Source organism: Zonotrichia leucophrys, chromosome 28 (genome assembly GCF_028769735.1).
Source record: "Zonotrichia leucophrys gambelii isolate GWCS_2022_RI chromosome 28, RI_Zleu_2.0, whole genome shotgun sequence".
In the NCBI taxonomy this organism is placed as follows: Eukaryota; Metazoa; Chordata; class Aves; order Passeriformes; family Passerellidae; genus Zonotrichia; species Zonotrichia leucophrys.
The window spans coordinates 1,492,964-1,517,435 of record NC_088197.1 but is presented as its reverse complement, the minus strand read 5'-3'; the positions used below and the strand labels follow the sequence as shown (position 1 = coordinate 1,517,435).

Sequence of the window (24,472 nt, the reverse complement as noted above, 5' to 3'; positions counted from 1 at the left end):
CCAGGGGCTCTCTGCTCTATGGAAAGGCCACAAAAATGACCCCAGTGCTTGGGAGATGGGACTTTCCCCACCTCTGCTCTCCAGTCTTTAGAAGATGGGAACAATGGCAGCACCTTTGGTCAAAGCTGCATCTCTAAGAGTACAAACCACAAGAAGCCACTCACAGCAGTCCCCAGCACAGAGGATGAGCCTCATCCATCAGTGTGCTGTTCTTTCACAGAGAAAACAACATGCAGTGGGAGACTTTGGAGGAACACAGAGATTTTGCCATTTCCCTCTGCCAGATAACTCTGGTTACCTAGGAACAGACACTTCTCTCTGCGGCCAGTTCTCCTCATCAAGCACAGGATGAGCATTTATTGTCTTGTGATCAGGAGAAAAACACAAAACAAAACCCAGAGCTCCACAGGTGACACGAAACATCACACACAGCCACGGCACGTGACGCCCGACCACACCAGGAGCCAGGGCCGGGTTAATGGTGTTAAGAACTTTTAGAAATCTAATAATGTAAACATTTAAAAACATACAGAGGAGTCCAAAACAAAAAAAGAAAAAAATAAAAAAAATTAAGCCAGTTGTTCAGGCAGCGTGTTGGACTTTCTGGAATTACGGTTTCTGGCACTGAAGAGGAGGGAGGGGATGGGATGGAGCTCCCACCTGGAGGTGCATTGATCTCCACAGGGATCTCAGGCAGTGCAGCCTAACAGGGTGTGAGTTTGGTGTCCAGGCTCCCAGGCACCCCCTCTCCTTGCATCAAACATTTCCAGTGTGGATGAGGGTGGGTGCTTCAACACAGCCCCCAGATTCTCCAAGGGGAAAATCCCAAAGAGAAACAGGATGTGGAGCCTCCACCAACGCTTCTCCTCTTGGCTCCTTCAAAAGCTCCAACTTGACACACCGAAATGGAGCAGGTATCAAATGGTTTGGAGGGATTTTGGCAAGAGGATGGCAAAGGGCAGGACTGAGGGACATGTCCTGGCACCTCCAGCCCTCACCCCCTGGTGCATCCATCGTATTTCCAGGGAGTCAACGCCAGGCAGTTCTTCCATCACTCCGATGGCAAGCGACAAAGAACACTTAAAATTACACTTGACACTAGACAAAGGCACCTAAAAGCTTCACAATGCCACCAGGTCATGTTCTGTTCAGCAGGCTCCCAGAGCTCCTCCTGCCAAGCACGTTGCACTCTCCAGGAAAACCCCTGGTGTTGGGAGCACGTCCCAGAGCCAGTGCAGGGGGGTCAGTGTGGCTGTAAACGGAAATTTGGGGAAATCTGGGGAAATCTGGGGTTGCTTTTGCTTTGGCCCTGGTAACACAGGGGTCATGCAGACTCCAGACTGTGCTTCCCTCATTATTTACAGCGTGACAGAGTGAACAGGGAAATTCTGCAGGGGGAAGCAGGAGCTCTCCTCTGTGAGCCGTGATTTCATTAGATAAGGCACATGTAGAGAAAAAATTTCAAAAGATCACTTGCAAATCAATTCCACCTAGCTAGTACCATGTCCCTGTCCCCTTCCAGGAGCCAGTTTTGTTTTCCAGTTGCTCAGTGTGAATTTGGGAATTTGGAATAACCCCATCAACAGCCTGCCAAGGCAGCAGGCACTGGGTCTGATCCCCAGGGTGCCCAACCCCTCCTTGGTCTCCCAAATGGAGCACTTTGTATATTGGCCAAAACTTTGAGAGCCAAAGACTTGGAACACTCACTCCCTATAAAAAAATTGGGAACTGACCTCCCAGTTTGGACAGGTTTTAAAAAATTCACAGCAGGCTGAGGGGGAAGAGGAAACTGCAGCCTTTGCTGCCTGGGTCGCTGTAGGACACAGGGAATTGGATGGCTCAGGCACAGAATGGAGATGAATGACAAGGTGGAGGATAACCTCAGGGACAACAATCCCTCTCAACAGCTTCATCCTCCCTTCAGCTGATGGCTGGAGAAAGGCAGGAATCTCTCTCATGGAAATCCTGCCAGCCAACAGCAGCCATGAGGACTAACAAGCTTCCCTTGGTCTCTCACTGTAATATCTGGAGTTCAGCTACACCAGCAGCAGGCAGAATTAAACTATTCATTGTAACAGAGGTATTTCCAAACCACACTGGGGCTCCAGCACTGAGATCAATCATTATTTTGCATCCAGCACTAAGCCTGGCTGGAAGTTTCATGGTGGGGAAATCTCGTGCTGAGCCCCTGTACCAGGGTGAGCATCACCAAGGCCCAGTGTCAGCTCTGCACTGGTTTCCACTGGGCTTTGATTCAGGCTTGAGCAAGCAATCATGGACCTAGGGAGATGAATCTGTACCTTTGGAACACACAGATCCAGCAAGAGGTTTTAGCAGCAGGGAAAGCAAGAGCTGCAGCATCACAACAGTCTGAGCCAGGCAGGAAGGATTTGTGGGGTTTCCCATCCGAGGACTCACCCAGGGCACCTCTGTTACCTGCAGGGTCCTCCCTCGGAGGGTGCAGCTTTCACAAATCACTTCAGCCTCGCCAGTACCAAATAATTTAAGTGCTGCATTTCCCTTAGAGTGAAAAATTCCACATTATTCATCCAGGAGAGCAAACACCAGTTGCTGTGATTGCTTTTGCTACAGAAGGTGTGGTGCTGTGCTGGGCATTCCACGGGAGCTGAGCAGGAGCAGGGGCAGCTGTGGGAGTGTTGCCATCGTGGGGAAGCTGAGCCTTTTCCAGGGATGCTCAGGAGAGGATTCCCTCAAGCAAGGGCAGTGAAGGGTTTGTTCTCAGTCTGCAACGAGGCAAATACTGGTGACTCAAGGCAAACAAAAAGCTTTCTGCCATGGCCGTGCAGTGCAGTGCAAGAGGGAAGGGCTGAGAGCAGGATATTCCTCAGGGATCAGGAGACAAGAACCAGGAAGGTCCTCGAGATGAGTGGGGTGCTTGGGGGGGAATGCAAATGATCTTTTCCAAGAACAAGAATAAAAAGACCAAAAAGGAGAGACTCCAGGCAGTTTGCAGCTGGTGCTGCTTAAGGCCATTGGTTTGCAGAGGGGTAGTTGGGCACTGTGGGGTACTCTGGCAGGCTGTTCCCAGAAAAATTGCTGTACTGGGCCTCCCTGCTGGGAGGGTTCCTCCATGCGCCGCTGTTCCACTCATCTTGAGCCTTCTGGAAGCTTCCACCAGCCCCTCGGTAGATTTTGTGTACCTAAGGGATAAAAGGGAGGACAAGAGGAAGGTCAGCACCAGGAGCCCAGAGCTGAGTCCCTGCAGAGCCACCTGGAACAGGACTTGTTCCTGTCTCTGTGAAGAGCTGCATTTCTGAGGAGCAAAGCACAGACAATGCAGTGAACAGAGGTGCAGACAGAGAATATCAACCCAAAACTTGCATACATTCCAGCTGCATGGCCACAATTCAGGTGGGGATCCCACAGCCCAGGCCAGGGGGTGGAAACCTCTCCAGCAGAGTCCAACATCACTGCTGCCACAGAGCTTCTGCTCTCCCTGCCTGCCACAGCTTTCCAGAGAGTCCCACTACAAATCCTTGTTCCTGCAGGGACAAAATTCCCACCCTGCCATCTGGTTCTCACTGCAGATGCCTCACCATTGACCATCCCAAGGAGCAATAAATCATGGAATCACAGGATTGCTGAGGCTGGGAAAGACCTCCAAGAGCACCAAGTGCAACCATCAGCCCAGCTCCACACTCATGTTCACCACTGACCCATGTCCCAGGGGCTACATCCACACATTTTTGGAACACTCCCATGGATGATGATTCCACCACTACCCTGGGCAGCCTATTCCAACATTTTACAATCCTTTCTGTGAAAATAAATGTTTCCTAATATCCAATCCCAAGCTCCCCCCTTCACAGAGCCTCAGGTTGCTCCACACGAAGCTTGCTTTGCATGACACAAAGCAACATCAGCACATGACACCGTGACAATTTCCAGCCTGAGCTGTCTTGTGCTGTCTGGATTTGTCCTCCAGAAACTCTGAGAGACATCAACTGACTGCACTGTGCAACCTTTCAAAGCACTGATGGCTTGTGGTGGCTGCTGAGCTGCCTCTTCACATTATTGTGATACACAGCAGGGATTCTCCAAGGCACAGAGAGATCTGAAGAATCCCAGAATGGTTTGGGATGGAAGAGACCTTAAAACTCATCTCATTCTGCTCCTGGACACCTTCCATGAGCAGAACTTACCCTTATAATGCAGATGAACATGGCAACTGCTGACATGGTGAACATGATGGCAGGGAACAGCATGAACACAGCAGCTGCCACACTGGTGCTGAAGAAGGTGATGGCTGCCAACCATCCGCTGCAAGAGATACAAAAAGAGACACAATAACATTATAATCTGCTTTTCTAAGTGTCCTTCTTATCAGAAAAATTGTTTAAGTGCTTAGAAGGCCCTGGCACAGGGTGCCCAGAGCAGCTGTGGCTGAGAGTGCCCAGGGCCAGGCTGGACAGGGCTTGGAGCAGCCTGGGACAGTGGGAGGTGTCCCTGCCATGGCAGGGGTGGAATGGGATGGGATTTAAGGTCCTTTTCAACCCAAAGCATTCTCTGTTTCTGTGATTCATAACTCAGAAATTACAAGGCAGCTTTTAAGCTCCTGAAAATGAAATGAACAATGAGGACAACTGTCAGAATTCAACACAGGTATCTCCCTGAGATCTCACCTCCCCTGCCAGCATCCCTCGCTCATCCAGTCTGAGAGCTTTAAGGGACAGCCAGCTGCATGGATTTTGGGAAGAGAAGACATATTCCCAAGGTGCTTTTGGTTGTGCATCTAGAGACCAGAACTGGGATCAGGGAACACCAGGGTGCTGTGATTTACACTCCATCTCCATTCTTTTCCTGGCAAAAACCAGGTGAGACATCAGCAATTCTGAAACCAGAGTGTTAAATGGAGTGCTAAGACTTTCCATTACTTGAAGTTTCAGCAGGAATTGCTCTCAGGTCTCTGTAGACAGGAAGTTAAAATGCCAAACAATTATAACACAACCAGGGACAGACACTAACAAGCTCCCATTTATTTTAGGAGAACTCTCACAGTACTTCTCATAGGCCAACAATGAGTCACCACACTGAGCTCACCGTGTGCTGCCAGCACTGAGGGCAGTGCTGAGCCTGACACCGTAAATAAACGGTGAAAGAAATGGACACTGAGGGAAGAGGCTGCAAAGAACAACCAGGTGAAAATCACAGAATTATCTGGGTTGGAAGGGACATTAAAGCCCAGCAGACCACATGGGTAGGGACATCTTCCACTAGACCAGGTTGCTCCAAGTTCCATCCAACTTGGCCTTGATTTGTGCCCAACACAGCAATGAAACCCCAGTGGTGTGCTGTGACCGTGTTCACAGGGGTCTGAGGATGAGGGAAGAGATGAGGATCTGACTCCATGTTTCAGAAGGCTGATTTATTATTTTATGATATATATTACAACTATACTAAAAGAATAGAAGAAAGGATTTCATCAGAAGGCAGGCTAAGAATAGAAAAAGAAGGAATCATAACAAAGGTTTGTGGCTCTGACAGAGAGTCCAAGCCAGCTGACTGTGATTGGCCATTAATTAGAAACAACCACATGAGACCAATCACAGATGCACCTGTTGCATTCCACAGCAGCAGATAATCAATGTTTACATTTTGTTCCTGAGGCCTCTCAGCTTCTCAAGAGAAAAAAATCCTAAGGAAAGGATTTTTCATAAAATAGCATGGCTACGAGAGCAGATACAGCTCTGCCACTGAGGAAATCAGAAAACTTCCTCCTCTCCTCTTGTACAGGTTCTTATCAGCCTCTCCAAGCCCATGGGAGCAGCCACAGCCCAGAGCTGCTGGGACATCCCCACTTACCACGCTCCCCATCCGGAGAAGCCGATCGCCTGCAGGACCGTGAGGAGGAACTGAGCCCCAAAGATGAAGAAAAAGGCCATGAAATTAAAGGAACTGTCCGACCTGTGGAGGAAGAAAGGAGGTCAGGGGGCACTGGCACCTTGTGCTGCTCCATGTCTGACCCCACCATCACATCCAAACCCTCCACAGCGGTGGCTCCAGAGCGTTCCCTGCATGGCTGTGCTGGGAGGTTTCTCCCCTTCCCTGGCAGTGAGAGCACACAGCTCCATGACTCAGCAGCACAGATTGTCTCCCATTAATCTGGCTCTTGAAGCTGCCCTCCCCAAGGAATTGCACGTATGATGACACACAGGAGAGGCTGAGGGACACGAGTCTCCTACACAGAGAGTCTGAATCATTCTCTGACCGAATGTCAGCCCAGCCTGACACCTGCCCAGCTCTGCCCTGGCAAGGAGGCATGCAGGAGTCTGATGCTGGCAGGCAGAGCTTGTCCATGCACTAGAAATGATCACTGAGCAGGAGAATTCCAGCTGGGAACGTCTCAGTGTCTGCTTGTCATCATGTTCCCACACCCATGGTAAATAATCCAGCACTGGGACATCACAGGAGGGAAAACAGCCATGAGAGAGGTGGATGGTGCCCTGAAAGCTGAGGCACACTTCCCATCTCTGCAGGCTCCCCATCCTCAGGATGTACAGGTGAGGTCCTTGAGTTTATGCAGGTACAATAATTAGCATGAAAATGACCCCAAGCAAGATGCTGACCAGAGACATTCACAGCCTCTGTCATGGGTGCACTGGGCCTGGCACTGCCCTGCCAGAACACATCCTCATCCCATCAAACCAGCCACAAAGTTCCTCAAATATCATTTTTTATGATACAAATGATTCTCATACTCTAAGGAACTCAAAGGGACAATGATTTATCTACAGATCTACAAAAAACGCTTCAGGTGCTTGTGAAGCAGTTTGGTACAAAGGGGATTTAAGAAAAGAGCTCCAATCACTGCCAGCTCCTGCTTAAACCCTGAAAGCATTTAAATGCTTATTATTATAATTATTTTTATTATGCTGATGGTTGTTAGTTTTATAATTCTAGCCCCTGATGCCTTGGGAGGAGATGAGGGAGGTGAGCACGTTGAGAAGCCTCCAGCCACACCCACGCTGCTCAGAGCTGCCCGTGTGGGTCTGGTGTCTGTCACAGATGGTGGCTCTGGAAGATTTGTTATCCCTGAGTATCCTCCCAATCCCACCCTCCAAACACCACCTCAGAGTACAGCACTGAGAAAGAAATACTTTAGGCAGGGCCTGCTGACTGTGGTGCCTGTCAGAATCCAATTAACAAGGATTAGGCTCGAGGCTGAGCCTTCAAACAGACTCTTGCAACTCCGGCCTGAAGGAGTTGGAGGAGTCTTCATTTGAAAGGATCTGCAGGAATTAGTGGGGATACAGAGAAAAGGTGATTTCTCATCCAGCTTTCTGGTGCAGATTTGCTACAGCTTTGCCCTAGCACCAAAGCTCTGCAGCTAATTGAATTTGGGATGCAGTGGGATGAGGAAGGTTTTACAGAAGCATCCTCCCAGCACAGGGTGCCAGCACTGAAGGGTGGCCTCCATCAGGACAAGCAGGGCTGATTTTGCCTCTGCAATCACCACTTGTGATCTCTCCTCAGAGATTTCCAGCCCAGCTGCTGTCCCAGGGGATGATCCCTGGGCTCCCCACTCTGTCCCTGGGGTTGATTGAATCTTTTTTTAACTGCAAGTCTCTGCACAGAGTAACCTCAGGGACCTCTCAGCATTCGCTGCATAAACACATCCAAACAACGTTCAAGGAATAATGAGAAACGGCCCTTGTGGAGCCTGGGGGAGGTCAGCAGGGAGCAGTAATTTTTCCCAGACTTTAGAATGGAAATTCCTCTTTGAACAGAGCTCCAGCACTTGGAGGCCCTGGGGCTTCTGAGCTCAGGATGGGGACAAACTCCAGCCCCACAGGGCAAGAGTTCAGAGCTGGGATTTTCACGTCATTTGGAACTTTGAGACAAATCCAACCCTTCTCTTTCCAGCAGAAATGACCCTCCCCTGTTCTCCATGATGCCACTGCTGATTTAACAGCATCCAGCGCCCAGTGCTGTGGGCACACAAAGCATCAGCTCAGAAGAGCATTTAAACAATTAATTTATCATGGGCTAGACAGGACCCACCTGTCAGCTCCCATTTCCATCAGCTGCTTTTGCTGTCATCCAAACCAGCTCATCACAGAGTCTGGTGAATAATCAAAATCCAGAGTATCCTCCCAGGAACAGCTTTACCTTCAGAGGGCAAACCCCTGACTGGAGTGTGGGGTGTGGTGGTGGCACTGGGCTGGCCCCTCCTTTCCCTGTGTCAGGCTGGGAACTGCTCAGGACCCTCCTGGCTCTGCCAGGATTTACACATTAATGTTTGAGTGATGCCTCGTGGTCCACAGCAAATGCAAATGATTATTAATTAAAGCAAAAATGTAGGATGGCTTTAAATATTTGTGGAGTTTCAGAAGGACTGGCTCCAGGGAACTGCTTTTATCTAAAAAGCTAAGCAGACAAGCTCTCAAGTAGCTGGAGACAGGAATCAGAAGAGTTCTCAAAAACTAATAATAGTCTTCCATCAAAATAAGCCTCGATGAAGCTTTACCAAATTAGTCCTATTTTAATGCTGCACTGAGATGAGGGTGCTGCTAAGTTTGAGATATTGAAGTAAAATATGAATTTAACCCTCTTAGAAGTGCCAAACTTATGTGACCCTCACCTCCAATCTTATGTGACCCTCAGTCCTGTATCTAGCATTTAGAAACAGCCACATTTTTCTTCATTTTGAAAGTAAACAAGACATTCAGACACGAGGTGCTGAACCAGGGAAACAAGCAGAGAATAATAACAATAACAATAACAATCAGGGAAACTTGCAGAGGGAACTGCTGGGCTGGCACTCACCGAAAGGCTTTGTAGGCAGGTCGGAACCAGCAGATGTAACCACAGGGGCTGAAGAGGATGAGCCAGAGGATGGCCAGGCCAAAGTTGGCCCCAGAGCCTCCCCCGATCCACCAGGCCAGGCAGGCGATGAGGTTCACGGCCAGCGTGATGCAGTAAACTGGGGAGAGGCACAGGAGAGAGCGTGGGCTGCTATTGAAGTTCACCATATATTGAAGTTGGAGGGAGACGACCCACCTTGCGTTGGTCAGCATCGACTCCACTTTATTGATCAATCAGTCACCTTTTATAACAGTGTTAATCAAGCTCATGCATATTGCAAAATCTGAGCTCACAATAGGTCAGAGATAACACACCAACTCCACCTTATGTTTCCAATACCAAGATTTGGGTTCTCAAAATTATTCTTGCTTTCCCAAAACAGCCAAAGATAGAACATCCACTTGTTATGAGAAAGCTGCCTGAGAACTCTGATGTGCAAGGCTCTCAAGGCCTTCATGTTTGCCACTTTTACCTGTAGTTAAAAATAACCTGAGAACCTCTGCTGTTCACAGAAACAGGCTGTGAGAATCTGCTCCTTACAGCTGCTTTCTAAGCCATCTCTGAAAAAATCTCCAACAGGCTGGGGCACTGCCAGCATTTTGGGAGAAAAGGAAACAAAAGCTAATGGCTGGAGATGTGTGAGGGGGTTGGCATGGAGCTCAGGGAAAGGTGCTGGGCACTGCCCAGGCTCCCCAGGGAATGGTCCCAAGGCTGCCACAGCTCCAGGAGCGTCTGGACCCCACTCTCAGGGTTGTTGGGGTCTCTTGGTTAACACCAGGAGCTGCACTGAGGGTCCTTGGGGATCCCTGCTAACTCAGGATAGCCCAGGAGTCTGAGAAGCCCCCAGGGTTGCAGTGGGAAGGGTCCCTGGGGTCTCTGTGGCTCCTGTGTGACCTGGGAGCACAGGAACATCCAGCTCCAGGGGGATCCTGCAGCACAGGGATGAGGAAATCTTTTACCACCTGCTTTTACCCTCTCTCAAAACATGGAGAGCTTTGGGAGCAACTGATGTGACCAATACAAGACTCAGGCCAGTGTTACTATGAATTATGAGCAAGGTGTAATTTCCATTTATAGCCAAACCCCTTTTTGAGAGGAGAGGGGGGTGACCCTAGGCCTGCCTCTGACTGACTCTGTGCTTCTGGGGCTGCCTCAGGAGCTCTCTCTGAGCCAGCTCAGTGCCTTGCAGGCTCTCTCTGATTCCCTGGGTCTCTGAGGAAGCCTGGATGTCAGCCTGGGGGCTTGGCAGTGCTGCCTTGAGCAAGGGGATAAACAAACTCCAATCAAGCTGAGAATATGGGACCACGGGGGTGGCTTAGAGGCCTTTTCACATCCCTGTTCCTGTCACATGGATAAAAAGGAACAGTTGACAAAGGCCCCCAGGGCACAGCAGTGCTGCACTAGGTAGCAGTATATGCAGGGATGCTGCTCCCCATTTTCCTGGAGCTCACATCCCTGGAAAGGGGGGTCAGCCCCAAGCCAGGGGCTCCCACAGCTGTCCCTGCATCCCCCCAGGCTCAGAGAGGACAATTTACAAGCTCCTGTTTTGGAAAGCTGCTGGTGACTCTTCAAACCCTTTGTGGTAACCTGTATCAACAAGCACAGAAAAAGAGAAGGTGGAAGGTCCAAGCACCAAAGGGCCTCGAGCAGAGCCTGGAGATGAATCATGGTGACACTCTGGACCTTGGCCTCAGCCATTCTGGCAAAACCAAACCCCTGAACTTCCCTTCACCTGTCTGTTCCAGATTGCAATGCAAGTTGTTTTCCATTACCATCTGTATGGCAGATTATCTTTGTCAAGTGGGCAGTTTGCCTTATCTCTCTCTCTGAGTGACCACATTCACACCTCCCTGGGGAGGGGACATTGCTGATAACAGCTATTGAATGTCCCTGCATGGCTGATAAGAACTACAGCATCCCATTGGGAGATGTGAGCCCAGAGGGAGGAGCCAAGCATTCCTGCCTGGATATAATCTGGAGATTCTGGAACACCAGCACAGCTTCTCCACTGGATTCCCCAGAGGAACAGCAGCTGCCTCTGCCACTGGATCTTCAGAGGAAGAGACTGCACCTTCCTACAGGATCCCTGCTCCAGCAGAACCAGCCCTGACACTGCAGGAGGGCTGAGCCACAATTCCAATGGGACTGCTGCCAACAGCCTGACCCACAGGGTGTCAGGTTGGGTTCTGACTCTGTCAGTGTTGGTTTAGTTTACTGCCTTGTTTATTTTATCCTTTTATTTTTCTTCCCTATTAAAGAACTGTTATTCCCGCTCCCATATTTTTTGCCTGAGAGCCCTTTAATTTAAAATTTGCAGCAATTCAGAGGGGTGGGGAGGGTTTACATTCTCCATTTCAGGGGAGGCTCCTGCCTTCCTTAGCAGACACCTGTCCTTCCAAACCAAGACACTGTGCCAAGGGAATGAGTCCTGCCCTTGCCCCAATCCACTCCCTGCTCATCTCTGCCTTGGTCCTCCTGGGCACTGACCCCCTGCCTGCACACAGCCCGGGGCTCCTAAACAACTGCAAGGTTTTATGGTCACAAAATCACACTGACAACACAGTCAGGGGAACAAAACCTACCCCAGCTACTACTTCTGACTTGCACATGGCCTGAGAGTAAAATAAAACACTGTTTTACTGCAAAGAAAATGTCTTCTGAGTAGCCAGCAAAGCTTTGTACACAATGGTTTGGATGTGTCTCAGTGTGGGGGGAAGAATAGTAGTTATTTAAATGAATTAATTCTATGTATTTAAACTAACAGATTGTAGATTCCCCATCCCTGGAAGTGTCCCAGGCCAGGCTGGGCAGGGCTGGAGCAGCCTGGGACAGTGGGAGGTGTCCCTGCCATGGCAGGGCTGGCACTGGATGGGCTTTGAGGTCCTTCCAACCCAAACCATTCAGGGATTCCATAAATCAATGATATTTCATTTACACACCAATTAGCTGTACTTCTCCAAATATTCATTTTCAGAAGCCATTTATTCTCCAAAAGTTACTTATTTTAAAACACCCCATAAAACAACACCAAGCCAGGGGCATCTGCAAAGTTTTAAGGAACTTTTGGCTCTCCCTGTGCCTCAGGTCAGTTTGTTCTCCAGCAGTGGGAGCTGTGGTACAACCTTCCCCAAACCTCCCTCCACCTTAATCCAGTGCTCACATCCAATTAAAGTAATGAGCAATCACCCTTCCAGCAATGACTTGTGTGTTTCTATTTTTCCAAACTGCCCTTTCCTTGTTTACCTCCTTCCCTTTACACATCTCTCTCCAAAAAAATCAGGGAGACCCCCAAAGGAAGAGCAGTGCAGATGGAAATGTGAAACTCCTGAGTGCAGGAGATGGAAATGTGAAACTCCTGGTGCAGATGGCAGCTCTCCTGGCCATGCCCAAATCCCTGGCTCTCCTCCAGGCTGCCATTAACTCGACTGAGGGACTCTTTGTTTTGGGAGAGGGGAGGACAAAGGAGGCTTTACAGCTTCCAGTGAGTCTGGAGGGACAGGCAGCTTCTTCAGGCAAGAAAATTACAGAGCTCATTGCAGCAGCTCCACATAACCAAAGAACAATGGAGCCATGGATTATGCCATTATTTATGCACACAAATCTCTCTCCTACACACATCCCGTGCATCTGGAATAAAAGCCACACCACCAAATGCAGAGCTGGCAGCAAACAAGCTTTCCTTCAGTGAGAAGGGTAAAGAGGATGACAAGCATTTGGGGGGAAAAAAAAGATAAGCAAGGCAAAAAGATTGTTAATGTTGCAAAGCACTGCCTGTGGTTTCCTAGGCCTGCCACAGTGATTTCATTCCTTGCAGAAGAATGGTCAATGCTCATTCCTGGTTCCTCAATGGCTGAGGCAAACAACAGGAGCCCAGGGCCAGGAGCTCTGCTCACACAGGGTATCAGCACATCAGCAGCTGTAACAGGAGCAGCTCCCAACTCCAGCAGGATGGTTGGGGGGCTCTGGAGAGCTGAGGGAGAGCCAGCATGCAGCCAGGAGATGCTGCTTCCATTGGGAAGGGAAATGGGGGATAAGAGGGAATTCTGGCATTTCTAGAGCGAGGTGGGGAAGGAGACAGCAGCAAATGGGCCACATTTATTTTGTCTACAATTCTCCTATTCCTCTTACTTTAGGAGAACTGGGAATTTCCTTAAGGTAGCTATTTTTGGGAGTTAAACGTGGTTTACAAAAAGGCTGGAGAGGGACTTGGAAAAGGGATGGAGGGACAGGACAAAGGGAATGGCTCCCACTGCCAAAGGGCAGGGTTAGATGGGATATAAGGAAAGGATTCTTTCCTGGGAGGTGGGCAGGCCCTGGCACAGGGTGCCCAGAGCAGCTGGGGCTGCCCCTGGATCCCTGGCAGTGCCCAAGGCCAGGCTGGGCAGGGCTTGGGGCACCCTGGGACAGTGGGAGGTGTCCCTGCCATGGCAGGGCTGGCACTGGGTGGGCTCTGAGGTCCCTTCCCACCCAAACCAGTCTGGAATTCTGTGATCATTTGACATTATTAAACACATCAAACACAGTCTGCTTTCTCCCTCAGATTAACTATTAGACTTTTCCAGCACTGTTACCCTCCTTTCTTCAAGATCCCTCAAGGATTCGAGGCACAGCAGCTTAAAATTCAGGTATAAAGTTATATTAGAGTATTCTAAGGGGGATCACTGCTCCTCATCAAAACTTTAAAGCACATTAACTACTGAGATCTATGGGGTTTTACTCCACAAATACCTTTTTCCAGCACAGGTGTTTTTATTCAACTTACAGATCCACACATGATAGATTCTCTTCACCAGGAACTGGTAATCGATGGGAATTTCATCAGCAAAATTCTGGTAGAAACATGGTTTCAGAGGGATGAACTTGGGGAGTGGAGGGAAGTTATTCACCTTTTCTGGAACACAGAACACAGATTTCAGCTGGGAGCAGAAATGTGTCATATCCTCCACCCCTTCCCAACAGTGCTGCATGTTCATCCTCTCCCCAGACCACAAATAAATTGGTTTTCTTCCTCAGCAGTGACAGGATATTTTGTTTTACTACACACAAGGCAGAGAGAGGGAAATAGGAATGAGAGGGGGGAATAGGAACAAGCTAATGAACATCACATGGATTTAACACCTTTAGACATCAGTGTGAAGTTGTGTGAAAAGTGCTGCAAGAAAAAAACCAGCTTTAAATAAGCTGCAGGATGAGCTTCCTCAGGAAGGGGGAGGTGTCAGCAACATCTGGGGGAAACAGCTGCACTGAGGTGTTCAGTTACAACCCTTCAGAAATCCACAGCAAGAGGAAAGAAAGGCTGGGGAGTGTCCAGACAAGCAGATTTCTCCTCAGCCACCAGCTCTGAGCACGTCCTGGCCATGGCTCAGGCCTCAGGACCTGCTGTGCTGGGATAATAAGGAAGGGAGGTGTGGGATCTCAGCACCTCAGCACTGAGGTGCCACCGAGAGCACCCTTGGGGGGCTCGGGAGTCCTGGAATGTTCCAGAAGTGTCTGGTGGCTGCACTTTGATCCTACACAGGAGACGACACCTGTATGAGGACAGGAGGGTTTCACCGGGGTGAATGGTGAAGGGATTGGTTAATTAGAGGGTGAGACACAGGGTTTAGGATTTCTGTACAGGGGGGTTTAGAGAAGTAAGATGGAGGAATTGGGGCGTGTCCTGTCCTTCTTCTTCTCCTCCATCTTCTGTGGTGATGGTGGCACTTTGGGATTGGTCATTACTAAAAGTGCACCGGGCAATAAGAATAAATGGTATTGGGGAAAAATGATAAATATTGTACACGTAACAATGGGTATAAAGATAGGTGACCGCCCGGAGGGAGGGGAGTGTGCTCATGGCTGGCTGCTGAGCAGAGCTCTGTCGGGCCGAGAGAAAATCTTTTAGATAAACAATTAATAAACACCGAGACCGAGAAAAGAACTGAAGCCTCTTCTCGTCCTTTGATACGCGGGCTGCCCCAAGGCCACCCCGGGCCTTTCCAGGCCATCCAAACAGCCGAAAACCGGACAGGGAGGAATCCCCAAAGTGGAATTGTCTACCCTGGTATCATCCAGTTCATGGGAATAAGTCAGAGCTGGGAAGGAATTCCTGGAATTCCTGGCACAGGGTGCCCAGAGCAGCTGGGGCTGCCCCTGGATCCCTGGCAGTGCCCAAGGCCAGGCTGGGCAGGGTTTGAGCAGCCTGGGACAGTGGAGGTGTCCCTGCCATGGCAGGGGTGGCACTGGATGGGCTCTGAGGTCCCCTCCAACCCAAACCATTCTGGGATTCCATGATTCTGTGTCAGGGATGATCTTGTTTTGAAAACACACCAGATTTTTAATGGAAAAAGGGTACATTCAATTTTTTAAGTCATAGGGGAAAAATAAAAGCACAGAAAAAAAGAAAAAGCTTTGCATTCAGAGACAATAAATCAGCAAATGCTGCCAAAAGCTATATGGTGAAGAAAACTCTACCTTGGGAAGAATTTCTGTTTTAAAATCAAGTAATTAAATGCCTGAATCCTCTGCTGCTGTCAGCTCCCAGCTTTGTCTGTGTGTGCTCCTACATGTTTGGGAATGTTTGCTCTTGCCTTGCAGAGCTGATTAAAGTTTGATTCCAGGGCATTGTGACTAATTGTCTCTAGCCTCCTTCAGCCTCAGTAAACAGAATTAAAAACAAGCAGAGGAAGAGATGAAGAATGTCCTGGGAAAACCTCCAAATGGCACAGGAGACAAGAGGAAATGTCTGAACAAGAACTGTCAGCACCAGAGTTCCCCTTCCCTCCCCATTATCTCCGGCTGAGGAGACATTTTGCAGGAGCAGCTCCTCAGCTCTGTTTGAAGGTTGGCAGGGAAGAGCCTGGAGCTGCAGCCAGGCTTGAGGAAGGAAAAAGGCTTTCCCTCATGCATATTTTCACACAGCAAATATGGTGAGAACGCCCACTGGGAATACATCAGAAGTAGCTCTGGAATAATGTCTGAAGTCACCAGCCCAATTTGACTTCTCCTGATAAAAACAAACATCAAACCCCTCCTCATGCATCCCCCTCAAACCCATTTCACATTCATTCAGATGCCCTCCAAGCTGGTTTGAGTTACTGGTTAACACCACTGCTGACTCCATCCCATGCACAGCTGGTGGCCCACGGATGCTTTCAAAGTCCACAGGAATTTGGACTCCTCTGCATTAATTTTTTGTGTGCTGTAAACACCTGATGGGATTTCTCCTGCACACTGTGTCCCTGCAGCCTAGAAAGGGATTTAACAATGCTGGATCAAGGGAAAGGGAGGGGACACAGCTTTTAAAGCTGAAAGGACAGGTCTCTAGGGAAGCCAGGAAGACCAAGATTAATCAAATGCAATAAAAGCAGATTCTCTAATTTATTTTTTTCTGAGGGATGGGGAAACTTTTGTTCTGTCTCTCTTCAACAGCTGAAGCTGCAGATTGTTCCTTTGGTTCTGCTCTCTCCCATTTTCTGTCATGGACAGCAGAGCTGCTGCCAGCTCCCACGTGGTGGGGCCAAAACCAAGCAGCCACTGCAGTTTGTCATTTTTCAAGCTCATAAAATGGTTCAAACACCCCAGGATTGTTTGCTAGGTACACAAAGCTGGGGATTACACCTCTTCTCTGCTGCTGCCCAGCTGCTGCCCTCTTCCTCCCACCCAGACACCCTGCAGTTGCCAGCTGTTCTGGGTTACTTCTGAGATCAGACAAAATAAATGACATGAAAATATCCCCTTTCATGTCTGACTGCAGAGCTTGGAGTGCTACAGTTCTCCCATTAAGGCTGATCAGCAAATGCACCCCATGCTTTCCAAAACCAAACTGCATCACCCATGAGCAGCAGCTGCAGGCAAATTCTAGACTTGTTATTTTAAAAAAAAGGTTGGAATTTTGTTACTAATTTCACTGCAAGTATAATTGAGATGGATTAATGTCAACAGCACAGCTAGGAACCACTGTGGAAAACCTCTGGAAAGAAGGAATTACTCTTACGTACTTTGTTTCTGAATAAATTCCCCTCTCAGAAAACTTTCAAGCAAGTCACAGCTGAACCTGAGCAACATTTACCACCTGAGCAGAAACCTCAGGTGACAGAGCAGGCAGGACACAGCAGGAAAGTGAATGTGACCAAGGCAAGGGAAGTAACTGAAGAGCTTTAGGGATCACCAAGGTCTTGGGAAGGGACACAGGTCACATTCCTGACATGTTACAGCCACCACAGCATCATGAACAACTCTGAAACCACTCTCCCTGCTGGCTGCACCTGAGGTGCTCTTACCTGCCATTTCTAATACTTGTGTTCCCTGGTGAGGTTTCAGACAGAGCAATAGATCTGTTGGAGAAAGAAAATCAGGTCAGCACATGGCACAAAGCAGCACCCAGAGAAACCCCTGGAACTGGGAATGTTCCAGTGTGTGACAAACACGAGCCCAGGGTTCCACTGGTGTCCAACACCCAGAGGAGGAAGGCTGGAGCCTCCCAAAATGGATCCTGATTTCTCCTTGTGCAGAGGAAGCTCTGTGTCCCAGATTGCAAGGCAAGATGTAATTTATTACCATCTGGATGGCAGTTGTCTTTTGTTGTCACAGACATCTTTTATGAAAAATCTTTTCTTTATGATTTTTCCTCCTGAGAAGCTGAGAGGCCTCAGGAACAAAATGTAAACATTGATTATCTGCTGCTGTGGAATGCAACAGGTGCATCTGTGATTGGTCTCATGTGGTTGTTTGTAATTAATGGCCAATCACAGTGAGCTGGCTCAGACTCTCTATCCGAGCCACAATCCTTTGTTATCATTCTTTCTTTTTCTATTCTTAGCCAGCCTTCTGATGAAATCTTTTTTTCTATTTTTTTAGTATAGTTTTATTATAATATATATCATAAAATAATAAATCAAACCTTCTGAAACATGGAGTCAGATCCTCATCTCTTCCCTCATCCTCACACCCCTGTGAACACGGTCACATTTTGTCAAGTGGGCAGTTTGCCTTATCTCTCTCTGAGTGATCACAATCACTCCTCCCTCTGGGCAGACATCTGCTGATAACAGCTATGGAATGTCCCTGCATGGCTGATAAGAACTGCAGCATCCCATTGGGAGATGTGAGCCCAGAGGGAGGAGCCAAGCATTCCTACTGAGATCTAATCCAGAGGTTTTTGAGACACCAGCACGGCTTCTCCACTGGATTCCCCAGAGGAACAGCAGCTGCCTCTGCCACTGGATCTTCAGAGGAAAACTACACCCTTTTCTCCAGGATCCCTGCTCCAGCAGAACCACCCCTGACACTGCAGGAGGGCTGAGCCACAATTCCAATGGCACTGCTGCCAACAGCCTGACCCACAGGGTGTCAGGTTGTGTTCTGGCTCTGTCAGTGTTGTTTCAGTTTACTGCATTGTTTATTTTATCCTTTTATTTTTCTTCCCTATTAAAGAACTGTTATTTCCTGCTCCCATATTTTTTGCCTGAGAGCCCTTTAATTTAAAATTTACAGCAATTCAGAGGGATGGGGAGGGTTTACATTCTCCATTTCAGGGGAGGCTCCTGCCTTCCTTAGCAGGCACCTGTCTGTCCAAACTGAGACACTCTGGCAGCAAACAAAAGTGCCCCTGGCACCCCCTGGCAAAGGCTGAGGATGCCCAGGGAGCCCCTGCCAGAACACCTGCAGCTCCCAGGGCAGGCAGAGTACCCAGCAGAGCTCATACATTGCAAGAGAAATGTGCAGAGCTCACCAGACTTAATGCCTCATTTAGGTGCTGAGATGATTTGTTGGCTCCTGGCTCTGTGTGGTGCTTCCCAACTCCTGGAACAAACAGATAATCCCTGTTAGATGGGCACTAAACTCCCGTTTAACAAAAAAATAATCAGCTGGAACCAAACCCATCACCCCTTGTTATTTTAGAAATCCTGCACAAATGCAGATTCATTCTTCCTGTTACCACACTGAGTGTGGCTGTAGCTCTGGCAGAAGCCAATCCTGGGAAGTTTACCCAGCATGAGCTGTGTTGCTGATTTTGGCAGAGCTGATCCCACAGATGAAATACACAGAGAGGTCTTTGCTGAGTTTTAATTCCACCCCTTCCTCCTTAAGGATAAAAACACCATGTGTCCCTACCTGCAAATCCCAGAATGGAAACACAGAGCACACAAAGCAACCCTGCAAACCAGCACTGTGGAGCCTGACAGAAATTAAGGCAGTCTAGACTAAAATCTGCCCCTAAAAACACCACAGAAACTGCAGCAGCAGTGGGGTCAGATCAGCCATGCTGTACCCAAATCCCTCAGGATTTACAGCAGCTGGTTCTGCTGCACCTCAGTGCTGTGCTCAGGTAAGGTCTGGAGGCTGCAGAGTTTTTGCAGAGTTTTGCACTGGCACAGCTGTTTCCTTGGGCTGCTTTTGCTTTTTTTTCATTTGAGCTACTCTAACCCAGCCTGTGGAGACAACAGCACCTGGGACTGTACCACAGCCTGCTCTTCCTCTGCAGAGATGTACAAGCTTAAATATGCTTGCACAGAGGAGAACAAATTATATTCCTTGCCCAGTCTCTAGGAAGCCCTAGTGTGGGGACAGGAGGCTCTGTCCCCATCCCTGCCACAGCTGAGGCCTCAAGGCTGTCCCTCAACGCTGCCCAACAGCATTTTGTAACTGGGAGCCTTTTCCTTTGCATTTCTCAAATGTGTGAATAGAAAACAAAGGATGAAGATGGTTAAGAACACCATTAAAACTTCACCCCTCCCTTCTGCAGCTGCTCCCAGTTGAGATCTGGGAATTTCAGGAGGAGAACAAATGGCCCATGAGCACTAAAGCACTAAGAGAGAGGAATCCATTACTGAAGAATGAGCCTGCAAATAATCCTCTTCTTCTTCTTCAGAGGATTATTTTGCTACTGCACTTCAGTGTTGGTGTCCTACAGCTGCACAGAGGTGTTTGTCCACTGGAAAAGGATCAGAAGCAAAGACTGAGGGGGACATTCCTGCCTTGACAGACCAGACAAAGGGTTTCCTGCAATGGCCAAACAATAGTTTTCCTGTGCTCTCCTCTCAAGGAGACCTGTGGTGATCTGGAGAGGTTTTAATTCAAATAAATAAATAAAACCTCCAGATAAAGCAGCAATCTGGTGAAGCACCCCCTTGCATAGAAAGATGTGGTTTGGACCCACAAAGCAGCATTAAGAACAATTCTTTCAGCAAGGATAAGCACACATGGTCATGTTTTACACTGAGCAATCCCTTCCTGAGATGTGCTGACCTTCCCAGCCCCTGCTAAAAGGACAGGGACCTTCTTCCCAAGAATTTCTTCCCAATATCCAATCTAACCCTGCCCTCTGTCAGTTTGAAGCCATTCCCCCTTGTCCCTTCACTACACCCTGCTATAAACAGTCCCTCTCCAACACATAAATCAGATCTCTATTCACCTGGATATTTTCAGTTTAATTGGGAGTAGGTGAAGTCCAAAACCCTGCACCCACTGCAGAGATTTTCCTCATCTATAACCCACTGCTTGTGGAGGGAGGAAAATCCCACACATGCTAAGGAAACTCTGGTGTGAACTTCCTTTTTCCACTGTGCTCATCCACGGTCAATGAATAACTCTGAAGTTCACAGTCCAATGCACATGACTCAGGAGTCCACTGGAGACACTTGGAGCTTTTCTTCACCAGGATCTCACAGACAAAAGTCCCTGTGTCAGGTCCAGGGACACCACTTCCCTCTCAAACCACGACACAAACACCAGCAGTGCTGTTTGTCCAGGCAGACAACAACAAAATTCCTTTGAATGTGTCTGCAGTGTGAAATACTGCATCACCTCAGATTAGGGAAAACTTGGTGAAGGAATTCCTGTGGGGATCTGTCTTGAGGCACACTTTGAGTATCACAGAATCCTGAAATATCCTGAGCTGGAAGGGACCCACAGGGATCATTGATCCCAGCCCCTGTCCCTGCAAAGACACCCCAACAATCCCACCCTGAGCACCCCTGGGAGCTCCTGGATGTGGCACTGGGTGCCAGGGTTTAGTTGAGGCGTTGGGGTTGGGTTGGACTCAATGATCTTGGAGGTCTCTTCCAACCCAGTGATTCTGGGAATTCTGTTGTCCAAATGCTCCTGCAGCTCTGGCAGCCTTGGCACCATTCCCTGGGCAGCCTGGGCAGTGCCCAGCAGCCTCGGGGGGCAGAACCTTGCCCTGAGCTCCATGCCAAGGCCTGGCACAGCTGCAGCCCTTGCTGGGCTCCTGTCCCTGTGCCAGAGCAGAGCTCAGCCCCTGCCCCTGTGCCTGCCCTGGGGAGGAGCTGCAGCCCCCGAGGAGCCTCCCCTCAGTCTCCTGGGCTGCAGCTGAACCAGCCAAGTGCCCTCAGCTGCTCCTCAGCCCTTCCCCAGCTCCGTGTCCCTCCTCTGGGCACTCTCCAACAGCTCTGGGTCCTTCTGATCCCGTGGTGCCCAAAGTGCCCCCAGCACTGGAGCTGAGGCTGCCCCAGGGCAGAGCAGAGTGGGACAATCCCTCCCTGGGCCTGGTGCCCCCAGCACAGGGTGGCCCTTGGGGCTGCCAGGACCCAGCAGGGACTCAGATCCAACTTGCACTGACCAGGACCCCCAGGGCCCTTCCCAGGGCGCCGCTCTCCAGCCTCTCATCCCCAGCCTGTCCCTGCACCCAGGGCTGCCCCATCCCTGGGCAGGATCTGACACTTGCCCTTGTCACTTGTCACATGGCTGGGGGTTGCTCAGCTCCCCCATTTGTCAGGGACTCTCTGTGGGGTCTCTCTGCCTTCCAGGGGGGTCAGCAGCTCCTCCTAATTTGGTATCCCCAGCAAACTTACAAACTCCTCAGTAAAAGTTTGTTATTTCTCTCTGCTGTTTTCTCCACTACCACAGAAAGGTGGCAGAGAACAAGCAAAGGCCAGGCCAAAGGAGGAGCAGTGACAGGGAGGTGGGGGAGCTGAATTCATTCCTGCTTTGCCATGAACCCCCCAAGGACCTGGAGCATGTCCCCAAGACCAGATTCACAAGACACTGGCTCCTCTCGTGCCCTGCAGATGTCCCAGCCAATCCCAGAAGAGCCCAATATCCCAAACTTTCCATCCAACAGATCCCCAAGTTTCTGAGTCCTTGCTTTAGGCTATTTTCTGTACTGCCTTTGTGTTTTCATTCTGATTTGATGACTCTGCTCCCAGGGAACAAGGGACAGGACAAGAGGAAATGGCCTCAAGTTGTGCCAGGGCAGGCTCAGGTTGGACATCAGGAGGAATTTCTCCATGGAAAGGGTGGTCAGAGGGGGCAGGGGCTGCCCAGGGAGGTTTGGAGTCTCCATCCCTGGAGGTGTCCAAGGAAGGACAGTGCAGTGGGATGGGGACAAGGGGGGGATGGGGCACAGGATGGACTTGGTGACCTTGGAGGCCTTTTCCATCTTTAAGGACTCTGTGATGCAGCAAGGCCAAGAGCTTCCACACAATCCTGACTCCAGGTACAGGAGCTTCCACACAATCCTGACTCCAGGTACAGGAGCTTCCACACAATCCTGACTCCAGGTACAGGAGCTTCCACACAATCCTGACTCCAGGTACAGGAGCTTCCACACAATCCTGACTCCAGGTTTTCACCCAGAGCATTTCCCAAGAGCACCCAGAGGGGCAGGACCCCAGCACAGAGCAGAGCTGCCCACACTCCCTCATCAGCAGGGATTTAACAACGGGAACACGAGCAGAATGAGGAGCCTGAGCACAACACACAATCCTGAGTGGTTCAGGCTGAGCCTTGGGAAGGACCATCAGCCTACCAGGCTTTCAGATCCCACCCTGAGCCAGCAGACCCCAGACCTTTGAGAGGAGCCTAAAAGGAACAAGACCCCCACAGGAATCCCAAAGATTTGGGTTTGAAATCCCCCAGCTCAGCAGAGAATCAGCGCAGCCTCTGCTGCTCCCAGCACAAGCAAACACCTTTCTCACGATCCCTCCAGTTGAATTTAAAGAGAAAGTGGTGGCTCTGCACTGGTTTCAAGGCAAAAGGCTGGGTTTGAGCCTCTTCCAAACGCCCAGCTCTCACCAGGAACTTCCCAGAGAGCCCAAGGCAGCAGCAGCCACTCCAAAACAATCAGCTCAGCACTATAAACCCAGAGCTGACACAGCCTGGCTCTGGCAGTGCTTCCTCTCCCTGACACATCCCCAGCCCTCAAGGGTGGGACACTGTCCCTGCAGTGACACAGCCAGCCAAAAAATAACTCCAAAATCCACCCAGCACAACCAGGGAGAGGGGGGAAACTGCATGGCAGCAGTGCCCTGAGAAAAGAAGCAGGGAACAGTGAAATTACAAGGTTATCCCACTCCCACCTCATTCCAGGAGGCTCATGGGGACTCCTGACTGTACAGGGGATTTTGCTGCCCCATCTCCCCCATCCTGGAGCTGGGACACAGCAGATGTGGAAGCAATTCCCCTCAGGGCTCCCCCAGCCTGTTTACACAGCCCTGTGCTGCCTCAGCGGGTGAGCAGGAGCCTTCATTTGCCTATGCAAAACCCACAGCAGACAAATATTGATTTTGGTACAACCACGTCCAGAAGTGAAGCGTGGCTGCTCAGGAACAGAAGCTCAGACGGCTCAAGAAAACAGAAAGCACAAAAACACCCAGAAACAAGAGGTGGGACAGGCTTAGGACACCAGGCTGTTCCACCCCTTGTCACCTGCTCAGACTGGCCTCACACAGAAGAACTGGACTGCAGACAGCAGCAAAAATATTAAATAGCCCAGAAAAACTGAAATGCAGATAAATCATTCCACCAATTGCCTCATTTCTAACTCACTGCTCTCTTCATCACAGAGTTTCTTGAGAGAGTTACAAAACGCTGAGATTAGAAATAAGAAGGGGAAATCAGAAGGGGAAATAAAACTACGACATGCAGGTGCTGTCTATCGAGGGCAACACACACATCTGCGGTACCCGAACCACAGAGAGCAGCGAGGTTCACCCTCAGAAGCCCTGGAGGAGTCACGAACCTCCCCGGCGGGAACGGGACCGCTGTGTCCCCCTGTCCCCGCTGTGTCCCCCTGTGTCCCCGGGGCCAAGCCGGGAACAGAGGCGATTCCCGAGAGGCGATTCCGAGAGCCCTGGGCAGCGGACGGAGCCGGCAGCCCCCGGGGAGGGCACACGGGACGCGGCTCCTCCCGCCCGCTGCCCCCAATCGCGGCTCCCAGCGGGGTTGCCCCGGATCCCTCCCCGCCCGGGCTGGCCCCGATTCCCCCTCACAGCCGGCCCGTCCCCCCGGAGCTGTCCCCGATCCCAGCCCCCGGAGCTGCCCCGGGACCCCTCCCCGGGCTGAGGGAGGGTCACCGCCACCCCTCGCCCCGAGACCCCTCCCGGTCTTCAGCTCCCCTCAGCTCCCGCTCCCCCCGCCGCTGCTCCCCTCATCCCCCAGCTCCCCCTCCCCCGGCACTCCCCCGACCCTCAGCTCCCCCTCCCGGCCCCCGGTTCCCCCCAGCCACGCTCCCTCTCCCCAACCACTGTCTCCTCCATCCCTCCGCCCATGTCGCCCCCCGCCCGCCCGCTGCCCCCGGCCCGATCCCCCCGCGCCCACCTCAGCGAGCGCCCGGTCCCGCTCCCCCCGGGCCGCCGCGGGGCGCGCTGGGAAACAGAGTCCCGCCAGTAGCCGCCGCCAATGCGCGCCGCGCGCTGCGAACTAC

General features: G+C 50.4%; 1 protein-coding gene across 3 annotated transcripts; it reads right to left on the bottom strand.

Annotated features, from left to right (window-relative positions):
- Positions 1–324: 324 nt before the first annotated feature.
- Positions 325–24,472, bottom strand: SCAMP4 (secretory carrier membrane protein 4). Of its 3 annotated transcripts, none has more exons than XM_064734510.1 (8): positions 24,367–24,472; positions 18,539–18,609; positions 17,088–17,141; positions 13,589–13,717; positions 8,788–8,944; positions 5,824–5,925; positions 4,164–4,281; positions 325–3,161 (listed from the first exon to the last, which is right to left on the bottom strand). In XM_064734510.1, exons 3-8 carry the CDS (start codon positions 17,092–17,094, stop codon positions 2,985–2,987), a joined length of 690 nt encoding a protein of 229 aa, XP_064590580.1. In that variant the 5' UTR covers positions 17,095–17,141; positions 18,539–18,609; positions 24,367–24,472; the 3' UTR covers positions 325–2,984. The 3 variants fall into 3 exon arrangements, with proteins under 3 accessions (XP_064590580.1, XP_064590581.1, XP_064590582.1); XM_064734511.1 differs by lacking the exon at positions 24,367–24,472 and adding an exon at positions 23,789–23,983; XM_064734512.1 differs by lacking the exon at positions 13,589–13,717.